Source organism: Leopardus geoffroyi, chromosome D3, assembly GCF_018350155.1.
Source record: "Leopardus geoffroyi isolate Oge1 chromosome D3, O.geoffroyi_Oge1_pat1.0, whole genome shotgun sequence".
Classification (NCBI taxonomy): domain Eukaryota; kingdom Metazoa; phylum Chordata; class Mammalia; order Carnivora; family Felidae; genus Leopardus; species Leopardus geoffroyi.
In genome coordinates this window covers 72,110,443-72,127,671 of record NC_059339.1, presented here as the reverse complement: position 1 = coordinate 72,127,671, position 17,229 = coordinate 72,110,443, and the positions used below count along the sequence as shown (strand labels likewise).

At 36.4% G+C, this 17,229-nt stretch overlaps 1 protein-coding gene across 4 annotated transcripts in view; it reads right to left on the bottom strand.

The window, feature by feature from the left end:
• DCC (DCC netrin 1 receptor) overlaps nucleotides 1-17,229 on the bottom strand; it is a 1,140,843-nt gene that overhangs the window by 434,353 nt on the left and 689,261 nt on the right. For all 4 annotated transcript variants that reach the window (XM_045458871.1, XM_045458872.1, XM_045458870.1 and 1 more), the window contains exons 6-7: nucleotides 8,628-8,782; nucleotides 5,911-6,031 (exon numbers count right to left, since the gene is read on the bottom strand). In XM_045458871.1, the coding sequence (XP_045314827.1) occupies nucleotides 5,911-6,031; nucleotides 8,628-8,782 (276 nt within the window). The remainder of the gene's footprint in view (nucleotides 1-5,910; nucleotides 6,032-8,627; nucleotides 8,783-17,229) is intronic.

Below are 17,229 nucleotides of genomic sequence, written 5' to 3'. Positions count from 1 at the left end.
AAGTGCTATTACATTCACAAATTCTAACAGATTTTGAAGTGTTAAGACTAATTGTACAATTTTTCATTGCTTCATATAATACTACTGAATTTACTATGAAAGAGTCAATATTTAGTAAGAAACACTATAATTAGTTGCAGTTAATATACAATTATATGGATGAGCATCCAGATATTCCTCTTGTCTGTTTGGATTTCAAGGTATTCTTTTCACATCAATAGGGAATAAGTCACAAAAACAGATCCAAACAAAACAAACCAAAATAAAACAAAGCTTCTGATTTTATGCCTTAGTGATTATGACCAGACTTAAATACTTCTGCTAATTTTATGCTATGATACACTGCCTTAATAAATTTTTGAAAATTCAATGTTATTTGTATCAGTAGACTTTTCCAAGAAAGGACAGGGAATTGATAAAAGCACACATTTTCCTAAATGCTGAACCAATATATTTTGCCTCCTACAGGGAGGGAATTCTATTTTGTTACCAGTGTTGGCAGAAAAAAAAAACACCAAAATAAACAAAACCAGCACTAGAAAACATTCAATATGAACATGGGACACATAGTCCATATTATTTTCTCTATGGAAGACATGATATGGTGCCTTTCCTAAACAAACCTATACTTAGGGAATGTTTATAATGACATGCATTCATTTTGGCCATGTAGCTTTTTTTTTGTGCACATTAGAATATGAAGAATATATTACTTCTTCCCATGGCAACTTCATTCTATCTTTACCCATTTCTGCCATTAAATTAAAAATATTCCAGACTGCATATGGCCAATAATCACTGCATTTATTCCCTGGCCCTCAACTCTCCTGGACAACAGTTATGTATTTTCAATGTCCTTCACTGCAGACCACTGCCAGGAAAATGAATGCCAACCAGCAGCTGGAAGAAGTATAATCAGCTTAGAGATAATGGATACCTTATATCTATCTTATCTTTCCAGCCTTGTTCTCTATCCTGCATCCCCTCAGCAAAAGAAAACTGCTAACTTTCCCACCCAGCTATCAAATAGTTGTATTAATTTAATTACTACCTGCCCACACTCCAATTTACTGGATAACTTGAGGGTAAGTAATTCATCAACATCAGCTATGCCAACTGGATCCTAATTTAACTGCTTACAGGTTTGCAAATCTGGCTACTGAAACCTTGTTCTTGTGACACCTAACACATTGATTCTTGATACTTTCTGGCTGGTGTGTTCACTGACTGGTGGCCTTGGAGCTATAGTTGGCCTCCTCCATTTGGAAAGGCAGCTTCTTAACCAATGTGCCCCGCCCCCCACCACATAAGTAAGCAAATAAATTAAAACAAACAACAATAAAACTTTTCCTTAGCTATTATAAGAGATAAAGAATACAAATAATATAAATCAGCAAAAGTATTTTAATTTCCATTCACCACCACTTACATAATATGGGTAAATCTTTCTGATGCATGTGTAAAATCTTAAGAAAGCAGAACATTTTCTGTGCTTTCATGCATTATGTGAGTGTGCATGTGAGAGAGAGAGGGAGGCAGGGAGGCAGCAGTCTAGCATTGTGTATATGGCATCACAGTATTCCATATATACTGTTATTGATAGGACTTCCTATAGTAAGATGACTTTTTTTAATGCCTTTGATCCTCTTGACCTGTGTATATATTTCACCTGTTAGAGTACACACATCTCAATATTTCTCCCAAATTTATTTTCTGGAGAGCAAAACAAGTCATTAACTCAGTTTAATTTAGTAGATTATGTTTACTCTATTTCCTAAGTCACTAATTGCTAGAGTGGGAATAGCTAACTGTATATAAAAGACTATGTGGAAACTTCATTAGGCTTATGTAAATATCCATTAACAATGGACACTGGCTGGAATAGGCCATTGTGTGTGCTTCAGTGAGAAGCAGATTGTTATGGCTGCCAAGAGTAACTCTCAGCCGCAAGCTTGTGGACAGACCAAAGCTGAACAGCTGGCCATATGAGCCCAAAATGTGCCTCAAAATATATGGTAGCCATTTATTGTTGAAACTTAAACAGAGAGGGCTATGTTCTTCCCACCGTGGTCAGCCTCATTGCTGAATTTATATTTATAGCTGGCCTCTCCACCATCTGTGCATGTGGACTACACTGCATCTCCAAGGAGTTGGAGAAGCATTATATGAAGACCCGACTGAATAGCTGGGAAAAAGCAGTCCATCATTTATAAGGGTGTGTGTGTGTGTGTGTGTGTGTGTGTGTGTGTACAGCAGTCACAATAGTGTCCTGCCATGCTTTCAGATTTTTATCTTCATTTTCTTTTACTTTCTGTTCTAATCTGTTGCCAAATACATTAAACACTGACCAAGAGTGCAGAATCTACTGACAATACTTTACCATCTACATGGAAGAATGAATTATCCAGATTCACAGAGGCTCGTCCCAGTGAGGAGGGAAATGACTCACCTGCCTAGGGGAGGCTTGCTCTACGTGGTAACTTAGACCTAAACGAATCAGGGCCCGGATGGAATACAAGATGCTGGTAATAAATGGCTACCTGTTGAAATCAGAGCTTGCTGGGATAAGTGAAGCTGGAGGCTTATAACTGGTTTATCGAATGAGCTGAACTGCTAGAATATTAAGAGGAAACAGTTTCATTTTAGTCTGTGGTCCACTTTCATACACACCTTGTCAGATATATTTCCTATCCCTGATAGCAATTTGGGCCATTCCTCTGGTCCTGGGGTCAGCTTACAATATCTTAAAAGCCTTATCTTCAGGTAATAAGAACAACAAATAACAACCACACACACATACACACACACACAGTAAGACAGTAAGATCTAAATCAAAACACCAATCTAATGTTCAATTTAAAGTTTCTTCCCACTTATCAGAGTAGACCTGAGACCAAAAGTGAGGAAGAGCTAGTGGGACTGTCAGTGGTTTTTACAGTCTCTTAGATCTATTGTTTTCTCCTCCATTTAGATCTATTATTTTTCCTCCTCTATGTCTCCCCCTGTCTCGAGGGTCAGACATCCAGGAGAGGATGGATTTGCTCTCAAAAGAGGAAGGCATCCACAAGCCTCTTTTTTTGTGAGGCAGCTCTGTGGGTTCTTTAGAGACTGCCACCCTTCCCTTAGGAATGCCCTCACTGGACTCTTTGCATGGTCTAGCTGGCCAATGCACCAGCTCCCCAGCTCAGCTTCCTCTCAGGTGGTGTCTCTCTTCTAGTTTGGGTAGCCTCAGCAGGCAGGACCTCTCAGGCATAATCCTTTCAAAATGTCTCCAGCCCTGCTATCTTCAAGTGCAACTCACATCTTTGTTCGATCCCAAGCTGGAAATAGAGCTTCTCCCCACAGTCGCCTTCCCCTTTCTCTTTCCCAGCATCCTTGTGGACAGTTCCAGACAATTTCCAGCTTCTAGCTTGTGTAATTTTCCCAGTTCTCACTTTTTTAAAAAAAAATTTTTTTTTCAACGTTTATTTATTTTTGGGACAGAGAGAGACAGAGCATGAATGGGGGAGGGGCAGAGAGAGAGGGAGACACAGAATCGGAAACAGGCTCCAGGCTCTGAGCCATCAGCCCAGAGCCCGACGCGGGGCTCGAACTCACGGACCGCGAGATCGTGACCTGGCTGAAGTCGGACGCTTAACCGACTGCGCCACCCAGGCGCCCCTTCCCAGTTCTCACTTTTACAAGCAATTCCTAGTAAAAGATAGACACACACACACACACTCGCGCACGCACGCACACACAACCTGTTCAAGAGGTTTTCTTGGTGTCTCCACAACTTGACTTGTGTGGAAGGGAAAGTGCCCTGATTATCTCCGATCCTATGAATTCTAGAACTTCAGAGAATCCTCCATTCCTATGGGCAATTGTAGGGAATGGTCACTGGGTGTGTTTGGTCAGTGTCAACAAGTTTTAGGAGAAACTATTTCACGCCTCTTTTTAGAAATATAGGATTGCTTATCCAGCATTTTCCTCAGCATTATGGCCATAGCTGAAAATCAAGTTTAACTAGAATTCTCTTATTCTGTGACTTGTGATAGCAGCCATTACTAGCATAAATGTGGCCATACTGTCATTACTAATGAGATGGTGCACAGTTCTTAAAGCCTGGCTCACATTAGAGACTGATTTTAGATGTTTCTTTTCTGCTACTTATCCCTTACTATTTCAGCATAAGAGAACATACTTTGTCACACAAATAATGTTACACTAACACTTAAAGCACATTAAATGGAGGGAAAATAAATAGTCCGTCAGTGAAATCGGCAATCTTAAATGAGAGTTAATTGTCCTTTTTAATTCCTAGATAATTCCTTTAGTTCCTTTACTTATCTGGGACTGTTGCTATATGGTTGCTTTTTTGGTTTCAATCAAGAAAGAAAGGGAAAGTCATCATCGAGCATTATTATGAGAGTCCAAGAGCCTTCAGATGATTGGTTAGGGATGCACAAAATATAAGGCCTTCCAAGACACATTTTAAATGATAGAAGCCAACAAAAGACTTTGTCTCATACATTTGAGTTACTTTCTATTAAACTTACTGCAGGGAAAGAGTGAGACAAGAGTGGTGAGTCATGTCAAGAGGGAGGAAATTGGTCTTGAAGAGTTGAAAGCAACATAATCAACAGGTGGTATGAAAACTTCCATAGAAGATATTAATATTTTAAAGTATTTGGATCTATATAAACAAATTTTCCATTTCTGTTTTTTTAAACAAATGAATACTTTTGACTTTCTTTAGTGATAGAACATTTCAGAGCAGCTGACCAGTTTGTTTTTCTTTTTCTTTTCTTTTCTTTTTTCCTGACAGAATTTTTGTTGTTTGGGGGATAAGAAATATGTCTTATCATAGTTATGATAGTTTTGAATGCACCACCATATTAAACTTCCAAAAGACTATAGGACATGGGGCGCCTGGGTGGCGCAGTCGGTTAAGCGTCCGACTCCAGCCAGGTCACGATCTCGCGGTCCGTGAGTTCGAGCCCCGCGTCGGGCTCTGGGCTGATGGCTCAGAGCCTGGAGCCTGTTTCCGATTCTGTGTCTCCCTCTCTCTCTGCCCCTCCCCCGTTCATGCTCTGTCTCTCTCTGTCCCAAAAATAAAATAAACATCAAAAGACTATAGGACAAAATAAAATTAAAAAAAAAAACTTTACAAATCATAGACAAAAGACATTTCATCAAAATCTATTTATAAAAAAAAAGAAAAATGGTCAAGTGATTATTTCTACTATTTCCACTGATTCAAGACCATATATATACACCATATATGGTGTATATATATATATATATATATATATATATATATACACACACACACACACACACACATATATATGGCATTTATATATATATATATATATATGGTATTTATATATATATATTGAGAGAGAGAAATATATATATATTATACATATATATATTGAGAGAGAGAGAATATATATAAGTACACACATATATATATCTCGAGAGAGAGAAGTGTATATATACACATATATATACACACACACACACAGAGAAGTATTCTATATATAGAATATAGAGATACTATATTCTATATTCTATATATATATATATATATATATACATATATGTGTGTGTGTGTGTGTGTATTCTATATTTACCTGAAATATTAGAAGAAAAGCAGGCCACAAGAGGGAATAAGGTAGTAATTTAGTGGTTATTATCTTGACAACCAGAGGCACATACTGTTCATGACTATCTCATTGGATGGAGATACATACCTAGTTTTCTAGAAAGAATATGCCATCAAAACATAAATACACATCTTGATAAACTAAATAATTAAATAATTTCCAAATGACTTTGAGAGATAGGGAAAACAATGTGGATGTTACAAGTGGACCATGCATAATGGCAGCTACCAGTCCCAGAGCAAAGTTCCTCTCATCTTACCAGGCTTAGGGACAATGAGCTGTGCACTGGTCTGGGCATTTCCAGCCTCATTTTCAGCTACACATTGATAAAAGCCTTCATCTGACTTTACCACTCCAAGGATTCGTAAGTTGCTTCCTCCCTAGGGAGAAGAAAGAAGCAGGTGAAATATTTTACAAAGCAAAAACAGACAAACAAACAAACAAAAACTCAAAGAGACAAAATGAATATAAAATTTTAATAAAACTTCATAGGAGAAGCAACAAGGGAGGCCATGAGAGTTCTCCGCCTCATAGATATGTCTTATGCCACTTGGAAAATGTCACAGATTCCCAATACTCCGTCGAATCTATGTGTATCCATTTAAGCTAGTTCTGCAATAAAAACTATTCTCACAAAAATACACATCATCCTCAATATCTAAATTAGCAGCAAACAGAGAGCTCTTTTATTAAATAGGCAAGAAAAAAGGTTAGCTCAAAAGAAATTTCATTTTTTCCCTTGTTATTGAAGGAAATTTGGGTTCAGCAGCTGCTGGGGAAAAAGAAAAGAAATCAAAACACTGAATTTTGCAGCTTCTAAAAGACAAGAAATCTAGGTGGGATATTTTCTGGAAGTGTTTACCGAGAAAATAAAAGTCCAAAAATCCTTTTAAAATTGTAATTGCTTTGACATGTGCCCTTTTGGGGGATTTGGAGTGGTGGTATGCTAGATATTTTATCCCATGTCCTTCTTGTTATATGGCTGAAATGCTTCACCTTCAGAAATCCATAAATTAAACACAGCAATGTTAACTCCTATTTTATATAAATTGAGCCACCATCTTTTTCAAGGATGGATGATAAAATGATCTGGAAATAGCATTTAATTATACTAACTCAGTTTTTCTTCAATATTAGTGTAAGAATTAGTTCAGTAAGTGAGACGTGTTAAATCACTTCCCCTGAAGTCATTAAGAGATAAATATTACCTCATGGGGAATTCTTAATTGTTTTTAGTGTCTTGTAGTCAATTCTCTGCTGATGTAAAATTCTTAGATAAAGCTGACTAACTTCTAATTAACAATTCTCATATAAGTTACTATTTGCGCTAAATGTTACTTTGTGACAGACAATGGCTCTCAGATTTCTGCAGCTATTGGGGAAACATTTTTAAGCACAATTTAATGTGAACAGAGCTCACACTGTACATTTTCTTTTTACCTTAAGAAAAGAAACATTTAAATAGGTTGGCTGTAATGAGTCATTCTGGGAGAAAGATTATTCAAACTGTAGAAAAAAATAAATGTTGCATTTTATCATGTGTCCTTAAGGGCACTCAACAATTTCCTTTATATGCAAGTAGCATATATTCTAGGCAGACACAACACATTTCAAGTTGCCCCATGGCAGGTCATTTTTAATTCAGTGGTAGTAGAAATGGCATTACACTTAAAGGAAATAATGGATGGGTGTGGCACTGAAAAGTTACATTTTTTCTCTTTCTTACTCCATTCCCAACCAATTAAACAAATGCAACTAAAAGGGGAAAATACTAACTGGTGATAAAAGTAATAAAGATATGCTTTATGGATATATTCCCTAAGAACCCTCGTGGTGTGACAAAATGCATGCATAAAGAGTTATGGAAGTTTCTGAAAGTCAACTGATCCAGCAACAAAGAGGTGGATCCACAAATGAGCACCAGTGCAAGGTCAAGTAGAGCACCTGCCTGGATTGGCAGGGCACCTGTGGTCTATTACCCTTCTGCCAGAAAGACCTGGCTCATACACTCTTCTTCGACAGGTCATATCTGCATCTCAACCTAAGAGAAGTAGGCCTAAATACTCCTTCTTTAGCTACAAAGTTCTCTGATATTTGGAAAGTGCTTTTCATATTTCTCATATTTCATATCCTTGAATTCAGAGCCTCCCAGGCCAACCTACACCTAAAGGAGAGCTTTCATAGAGAATTTTTTACATGAACAAAGAATTCTGCTGGTAACAGCAAAAGCAAAGCTAATAACGATAGGTATTGAGTGCTCACTGTGTACCAGGAAAACAACGTAGTATATATAATACATCATCCCTATTATCCCCCACAGGGGATAGAATGCACTAGAACTTAGAGAAACTATAAGAACTGTTATTCTCAGCTTCAATTCTTTCTAATGTTCAGAAGTGCAACGCCATGTGAACTCTGGATCTCCATGGCTTTGCTACCAAGGCAACTACCACTGTCATTGTTACTGTCACTACATCCTTTTCTACTGCTCTAGTAGGATCAGCTGTCCTATTTGGAATGGTAGCAAAAAAAAAAAAAAAAAAAATGCCTGTATTATGGAAGTAAGACTACAATAATCATAAGTTGAAACAAATAATCTTGTTGAAACTTTATTATAAAGGGTAAAAGTCAAAGAAGTAAGATATTCTTGGCTTCATATAGTTTAGGAGTAGGTTCTAAACTCTGTTCTCCTAAGAACCAGCAATGAGAATAGTTGGAAACATAGTCTTGGGTCCTCTGTATTTTCCATTGTTTGTTTATTTAAAACCTTGTCTGTAAACCAAGGGGGCTGGGCTGTTTGATCATTCTTTTTCAACTCAAAAATTTTAACTCTAGAAATTCATTTACTTTACTAGAAAAATTTTAACACATCATAAAAATCCCAAACAGGAACACTCTTCCAGGAAAGAAAAATGACTGAAAAGATAGGAAACAATGAATGGGATTGTAAAGCTAATATGAAAAGAAGATAGTTACCACTATTTGAAAATAATCACTAGGAATGACCACATCTCCATTCTTCATCCAATTCACAGTGGGCACAGGCTTTCCAGAGACGGAACATTCAAACTCAATATCCATGCTTTCATAGGCATACAGGTTGGAAGGGTGATTTAAAAACCATGGCGGAACTGCAAAGACAGAAAACAAAAGTAAGCGGATGAGAATATGAACCAGCATGCTAAGCTCTTTGCCCAGTAAGATGCACTGGACAGGAATAGAGAATATTTGTAATTCAAATAATTCCCTGAAACCCTTAGTTTGTTATACAGAAACCACTGTAGAATGCATCTTCCCTCTTCCAAACACAGTTAAACAGTTGTAGTTAGTGGTGTTTTGCTGCAGGAAAGAACAACAACAATAAAAAAAAAATGCTTTTGGAGAAAATATTATATAGGTAGTAAACATTCTGAATACCTAAGTATTTGTATCCAATTGACTTACATAAAGGATACTGAACAGTGCATAAGTCTATGGAAACTTAACCTGATAAAGTAAATAAAGGGAAGCTGATAAATCTGAGAAAACCAAGACCGCTAGAGAAGAAAGCCTGGTGTCTGTAATTCTAGAATTTCACTGGGATTTAGTTAATGTGATCGACTCATTCCCTGTTGAAACTGGCTGTGATGATAGGCACAAAGAAATGACTATCACCTTTACTGTGGACACATTCCTATTGTCTTAGTAATTATCTATTGTGGCACATAACTGCACTGCATTATTATTTTCCCAGCATGATATGTGATATACTAATTTAATTTAATGTCTTAATTGCCATAATACTAGTTACTCTATGATGGAAATTTGTAATTGAAAGAAAATTACAAATAAAATATAACACACCTTTGCTAATGAATCTCTCAGGCTTGGTCCATCAAAACCCTGCCTAAGAGAGGTAAATTTTAAAAAGAAATGTTCATTCTCTTCCATTGGGAGTCTTAAAGTGATGTTAGATTTGAATATTCATATTGCCTTGAGACTCAGGTTAAATTCACAGTGAAATAGCAGCCTTGATCCTGTTTTCACATAAGACATGGACATGCATTTTTAGTAGCCATTTTTAAAGTTAGATTGCATTTCTGTCATTGCTGTTGCTATGCTCAGTGAGTAAGGAGTGCCTAATTTTTGCTCATTTAACAGTATATTTTGCTCTCTCTGACTGCCATCAGCTCTTTCAAACCACCACTGACTTCACAGTCAACTTGTAAACATTGATGATGGTTCTGGAAAAATGGGAGAGCCAGTGGAAAGTGTCCCAGGTTCAAGTCCTAGTTTTTCTACTGAAGATCTTGGAAATCTCAGTCTCTCTCTCCCTCCTTTTCTCTCTCTCTCTCCCTTTCTCTCTCTCTCTCTTCCTCCTCCCTCTCTCTCTACCTTATTTTCCTGATTTTTAACTAAATATTTGGACCTCTAGTACTACACAACTTTAAAATTCTTGAATCTTTCACATGGGCAAATTGATTTGTATGATTCAGCTGGGATGCATTAATATTCACAGACTAAACATATGGAAAAAATGTGTCAGAGAGCTTTTCTAAAAAGAACATATCCCCATTATATACAGAGCTTATTTATTTATAATTGATAATATTAGAAAGAGACAGTTTTTATCCCTTAACCAAACTCATTGACAATGAACCAAAAGGCATCAGAAATATTTATTGAATAACTCTCTAAGCAAATATGTCAGTTGTCTGTTGGATTCTGTTCTCAATTTTATTATAGATTTTGATCAACTATTTATTTACTTGCAAATAGCCAATATTTATTGTAGGCTGACCGTTTATAATTTACTAGGCTAAGAACTTTATATTTATTATATTCACCACACCTAAGGCTTTGTGATTCCCATTTTACAAAGATGCTGAGGTACAAGGAGTTGAACTAACTTTCTCCAAATCATGCTACTTGTAGACCATGGAGCCAGACAGGCTGACTCCCCTGCCTACATTATGAACTACTTTGTAATAATTGTCTCTTTTGCCACTTGAAAATGAAGGTGGAAGAATAACTCATTAACATTCCTGAAGCCTCAAAGATAATAAAGATAAATAATTAGAGCTATTAAAAAATATATAATACCATGTTGTCTATTCTTCTTCCCCCTTTTAGACCTTCTAACCTGGGGCCATGAAAACTTCTTGAATCCTCGCATTCTTAGTGTTCACTTTCATCAGAATTCCTGATATCACTTAGGCCTATTTCAGAGTTTTCAAACTGTGAGTGACATCCATTCGTGGAATGGCAAATTCATTTTTGGAGTTGAGACTAAAATTTAAATATATATGCATGTAAATATGTACATATACATAAACATATACAGATATACACATATATATCCAGTTACACTTCATTTTATTGTACTTCATTTAATTGAGCTCTATTGTGCTTCCCTGACCCCAGATTTTTTACAAATTGAAGGTTTTGTAGCCACCCAGCATTGAGGAAGCCTATTGGCACCAGTTTTCCAACAACATCTACTCCCTTCCTGTCTTTGTGTCACGTTTTGGTAATTCTTGCAATATTTCAAATGTTTTCATTATTATTATGTTTGTTAATACAAACTGGTCATCTATGATCAGTGATCTCTGATGTTACTACTGTAATTATTTTGGGGTACCATGAACCACATGCATGTAAGATGGTGAAATTAATGAATAAATGTTGTATGCGTTCTGACTATTCCACAGACCAGCTACCCCCCTATATTTCTCCTTCCTCTTGGGCTTCTCTATTCCCTAAGACATAGAAGTATTGAAATTAGGTCAGTTAATAATCCTATAATGGCCTGTGAGTGTTCATGTGAAAGGAAGAGTCACACATGTCTCTTCCCTTAAATCAACAGCTAGAAGTGATTAAGCTTAATAAAGAAGGCATGCTGAAAGATGAGACAGCCTAAAAGCTAGGTCTCTTGTGTCAAACATTCAACTTGTGGATGCAAATCAAAAGTTCTCAACGGAAATTAAAAGCTTTACTTCAGTGAACACGCATATGATAAGAGAGTGATAAAGTCTTATCACTGATATAAAGTTTTAGAGATCTGGATAGAAGATCAAACCAGCCACAGCATTCCCTTAAACCAAAGGCTAATATAGAGAAAGGCCCTAACTCTCTTCAGTTCTGTGAAGGCTGAGAGAGGCGATGAAGCTACAGAAGAAAACTTTGAAGCTAGCAGAGGTTGTTTCATGAGGTTTAAGGAAAGAAGTCATCTCCACAACATAAAGGTGCAAGGTGAAACAGCAAGTGGTGATGTAGAAGCTACAGCAAGTTATCCAGAATATCTAGCTAAAATCATTAATGAAGGTATCTACATTAAACAACAGATTTTCAATGTAGACAAAATGGCTTTATATTGGAAGATGCCACCTACGACTTTAATAGCGAGTGAGGAGAAGTCAATGCCTGGCTTCAAAGCTTCAAAAGACAGGCTGACTCTCTTTTTAGGCGCTGATGCAGCTGGTACCTTGAAGTTGAAGCCAGTGCTCATTGCCATTCTAAGAATCCTAGAATACTTAAGAATTATTCAATCTAATCTGCCTGTGCTCTATAAATAAACAGTCCGGATGACAGCACATCTGTTAACAACTTGGTTTACTGAATATTTTAAACCTTCTGTTGAGAGAAAAAAGATTTCTCTCAAAAGATCACTACTCTTTGACAATGCACCTGGTCACCCAAGAGCTCTGATGGAGATACACAATCAGATTAATGTTTTCAAGCCTGCTAATCTAATATCCATTCTGCAGTCCATGGATCAATGAGTAATTTTAACTTTCAAGTCTTATTTAAGAAATACATTTTGTAAGGCTATAACTACCATAGATAGTGCCTCCTCTGAAGGATCTGGGAAAAGTCAATTGAAAATCTTTTGGAAAGTATTCATCATTCTAGATTGCCATTAAGAAAATTTGTGCTTCATGGGAAAATGTCAAAATAACAAAACTAATAAGAGTGTGGAAGAATTTGATTCCAATCTTCATGGATGACTTGGAGGGGCTCAAGACCTTAGTGGAGAAAGTAACTGTAAATGTGGTGGAAACAGCAAGAGAAATAGAATTGGAAATGGAGCTTGAAAATGTGACTAACTGCCACAATATTATGATAAAATTTGAGTGGAAGAGAAGTTGCTTCTTATGGATGAGCAAACAAAGTGGTTTCTTGAGATGGAATCTACTCCTAGTGAAGATGCTATGAAGACTGTTGAAATGACAATACAGAGTTTAGAATATTACATGAACTTAGCTGACAAAGCAGCCTGAGGGTTTGAAGGGACTGACTCCAATTTTGAAAGAAGTTCCTCTGTGGGTAAAATGCTATCAAATAGCATCACATGCTACAGAAAAATTATGCGTGAAAGGAAAAATCAACTGTTGCAGCAAACTTGGTCATATTTGAAGAAATTTCCACAACCACTGTAGCCTTCAGCAACCACCATCCCAATCACTAGGTAGCCATCAACATCAAGGCAAGACCCTCCACCAGCAAAAAGATTACAACCCACTGAAAGCTCAGGTGATGGTTACCATTAAAGATTAAGGTAGGTAGTACATCATTTTTTTTAGACTTAATGCTATTTTATACTTAATAAACCATAGCATTGTGTAAACAAACCTTTCACATGCAGTAGGAAACCAAAAGATTCATTTGACTCACTTTATGGCACTACTGACTTTATTATGGGATCTGGGAGAAAATATATACATACACAGAGAGATATGCATATGTATGTGTTTGTACACATATATATTTAGGTATGCATGCTTGTATGTGTGTGGGTGTGTGTGTATATATATATATATATACACACACACACCCACACACAAATATTTGTATATATATGTATATGTTTGTATATATCTATCTAGGGGGTGGGGGTGGAAGGAAGAGTAGAATAGGAATCAAACAGTATAGAAGAAGAGAAAAGGAAGATAGGAGAATTTTAAATCTATACTCAACAAAAGCAAAGGAAAGAGAAGTTTCAAGAACCCACATGATGGGACCAGATCTTCCAAAGCGGATCATAGTGAATCTTCAAAACCTTCTGTTTTATTGATTAATAAAATATAGTGACTCTGATTACTTAATGGAATAATTTGACTTAAGTATATAATTATAATTGTAAAACAATAAACACCAAGGATGCCTCAATGTTTTTTTCCTACTTCCAAATATGTACATGAGTCACGATCTATAATCTGTGATTTTCTCTTATTCCTTAGGCTTTCAGCATTACACTGGATACCTTGTCCTCCTGGCTGTCTTAATACCTTCATTTCTATATCAGGTTTTCCAACTTTCACCATATACCAGACAGTAAATGAGGAAGAAAAAGTAGCTGCCCTCATTTAGATGGGAAAGTTGAAACACGAAACAATACCACACCATCAGAAATGGGTCTAACTTTCACGTTTTCTGAAAATATACTGTCTAACTTGGGCAGCATTGCCAGTCATGAGTAATTTTGTGGTAAGAACAAGGGCTAATGATTTCTTTTCATTTCTCAATGCCTGTCACAGAGCCTCATCCCCAGCACACACTCAGCAAAGATCTGCTGACGATGCTTATAAGAACTCAAACAATAAAATACACACTTTCTCTTTTGCTGTGGCAATATTAATATAAGATGATGAGGAGGAGTTTTGACAATGTCATGGAAACTACATAGCTAACAAAATATTATTTTATTGTCGTGGAAAATAAAACATCAATGAATCATGAGAAAAAAAATAAAGAACAAAGAATTGGCTAACTGGAGAAAGGACTAAGTATTTGTTATATTGGATACCTTTTCAAAATATTCCTAAAATTCTTCCTCGTTTGGGCAAAAGGAATTAAAATAAATATAGAATTCAGGAGACAGTTTTGAAAAGGTCTAAATAAAAAAGGCTAGGTTGGATTAGAAATTACATAAAAGTTTTTCAATCTTGCTTTAAATAATGCATAACCAAACTGCTACCTGTTTTCCTGAAGCTACTGTCCACATATCCCTTACAAAAATCCTCGGTTTTAATTTAACAATCCTACCTGGTCCTTTTCTAACCCGTCTTTGTTCATTGTGTTTTCTCTTCCTGAACTGTTTTTCATTGTGTCTTAGAGTGCAGACATCCTACCTATCCGTGAACCCACTTCTCCAAAAGCGTCACCTTAATTTTTCTTTTTGAAAAATTTTATCTCCTTTTAGAAACCCCAGTGGTATTTATTTTGGCTGATTTTATGGCACTTTGATATGGTTACTTAGCAACAGTTTGTAACTTGTTAGGGGAAGACGCTCTGTCATGCTAACATCAATTCAACCTATTGTTTAATATATTTTTGATGATGACACTATTCTGGGAGAGAGTGAACAAAAGAAGTTTACCCACTTTTTTCTCTTCTTATTTGATCCCTTTGTCTTTCTCTGTTGATGAACAAACTAGAATCTGCTGCCTGGAATTGAGGATCACAGCACTGGAGTTGTATGTTCTCAACATAAAGTGCAACTGGGACGAAAGAAGGAATATGAATTATCAGTCGCTGTGGGTATGTGTCATCAGCATTTTCTGATCATGGATCCTTGCCTGGAATTACATTCCTCAGAGGATACGATTTCTATTTATTCTCTAAAGGGCAACTCAAATACTCCTTTTCCCATGACATTTTGTCTTTTGTGAATCGGACAATGGATTTTCCTGCTTCTTGTATTGCTCTCTCTCTGTGCCCAGTTTTTATACCACTTATTGTTTTAAGATATATTTCACATATATCATTATTTACCAACCACAAAATGGATTCTTAAAGATGGTATCTGAAGCATATGCTATCTCTTTTAATGTCAATATTATACAATAACCCCTCCCTTCCACCCTCGTGGAAGGAATAATTTTACTTTAAACTATTTGGTGGGTAGCAATTTCTTAATGATTAATAAAAATGGAGTACTGTGAATTTGCAAGTTTATCAAATAGTGCCATTTACATAGTACTAATCTATTAATCCATTAATTATTAATCCATTAATCCTGAGAATTGCATACAATGCTACAACAATTTCAGGCAAGATACTGATTTTAGTTATACTGTCTTTGAGTAGAATAAAAATTCATGACCAGAAATAAATTACTCAAATTTCCCTCAGATGTTAGTTTCTCAGGATCTTCTAAAGTACTTACAGCACATATATAAAAAATTATTTTTATTAGGTGGCTGAGGGAATAAGGAATAATGACCCAGAGTGTCTAATAAGCAACAGAAATATGGAAAAAAATATGATTTGTTCTTGAAAGTGTTTATCATACTTCGAAATGACTAATACTTGAGAAAATCCTCTATCCTGAAATCTTAGACTTGTATAACTAAATTTTATATTTTGAAATTTTTTTTGTTTATTTATTTTTTGAAAGAGAGACAGTGTGAGCAGGGGAGGGGCAGAGAGAGACATAGATACAGAATCCAAAGCAGGCTTGGGGCTCCAAACCATCAGCACAGAGCCTGTTGAGGGGCTCAAACACATGAACTGCGAGATCTTCACCTGAGCCAAAGTTGGACGCTTAACTGACTGAGCCACCCAGGAGACCCTATAAATAGATCTTAAATTTGAGTAAAAGTTTTCTGTAAATTTACTTGGTTTCCTCCTAAGAGTTTCTATGCTATGACTTGTCATTTAAATTTTGTAGAGGAAAATTTCTTTTATAGTATCAATCTCAAAGTCATCACCAATAAACTAAACAGCATTTTGATTTTTATTTCATATAATAGATGCCTCATAAGTATTTTCAGGAATGTCCCATATCACTCCTTAATCTTTAGCCTTGGCTTCTAGTATTTTTATTTTTAGATAAGTTATTTGGCTATTCTTTTTCCGTTGTTTAGGTATGTAATAAAATTACCTTGATTTTGAGAAGATTCTCTACATTCTAAAGATTTACCATAACTCTGAAATTGCAGATAATGCATTTTCAAAGTTTGTTTTGAGAGAGAGAGAGACAGACAGACAGGCAGACAGAGAGGGGTTGAGCTGGGGAGAGGCAGAGGGAGAGAGAGAATCCCAAGTCATCTCCATGCTGTCAGCACAGAGCCTCATCCCAGCAGGGCTCATCCCAGGAACTGTGAGATTATGAGTTGAGCTAAACTCAAGATTTGGACACTTAAATGACGGAGCCACCCAGGTGCCCCAAGAATGCATTTGTAAAGCCAGGCAGGTGGTTTAAATAAACACTACGCAGCACAAATTACTTTGGTGAATGACAAAAAATAATCGAGGAAAAAAACAGATCGGTGAGATTTTATTAGGAGGAAAATAGAAATTAGCATGATCCTTGAGTGGCTGCATTTCCACTCTGAGAACACTGGACAGTCAGCTAAGTTTCCCTGGAGCCAAACAGCTCTCTCCAGTGTTCCCAGGCCCTTTGAAGTTAGTTAATTTGTCCTTGAAATAGTGGGCATAACCCCTTCAGTCTTCTCTTAAATGCAAATATCTGAAGAGGCAGACCACACCAAATGTCTAACAACAAATCAGACTACTTCAGTATCCAAAACAAATAGGCTCTTTGAAGTGCCTATTACAATTGTATCAACAGATAATTTCACTTTAAGGACCCATA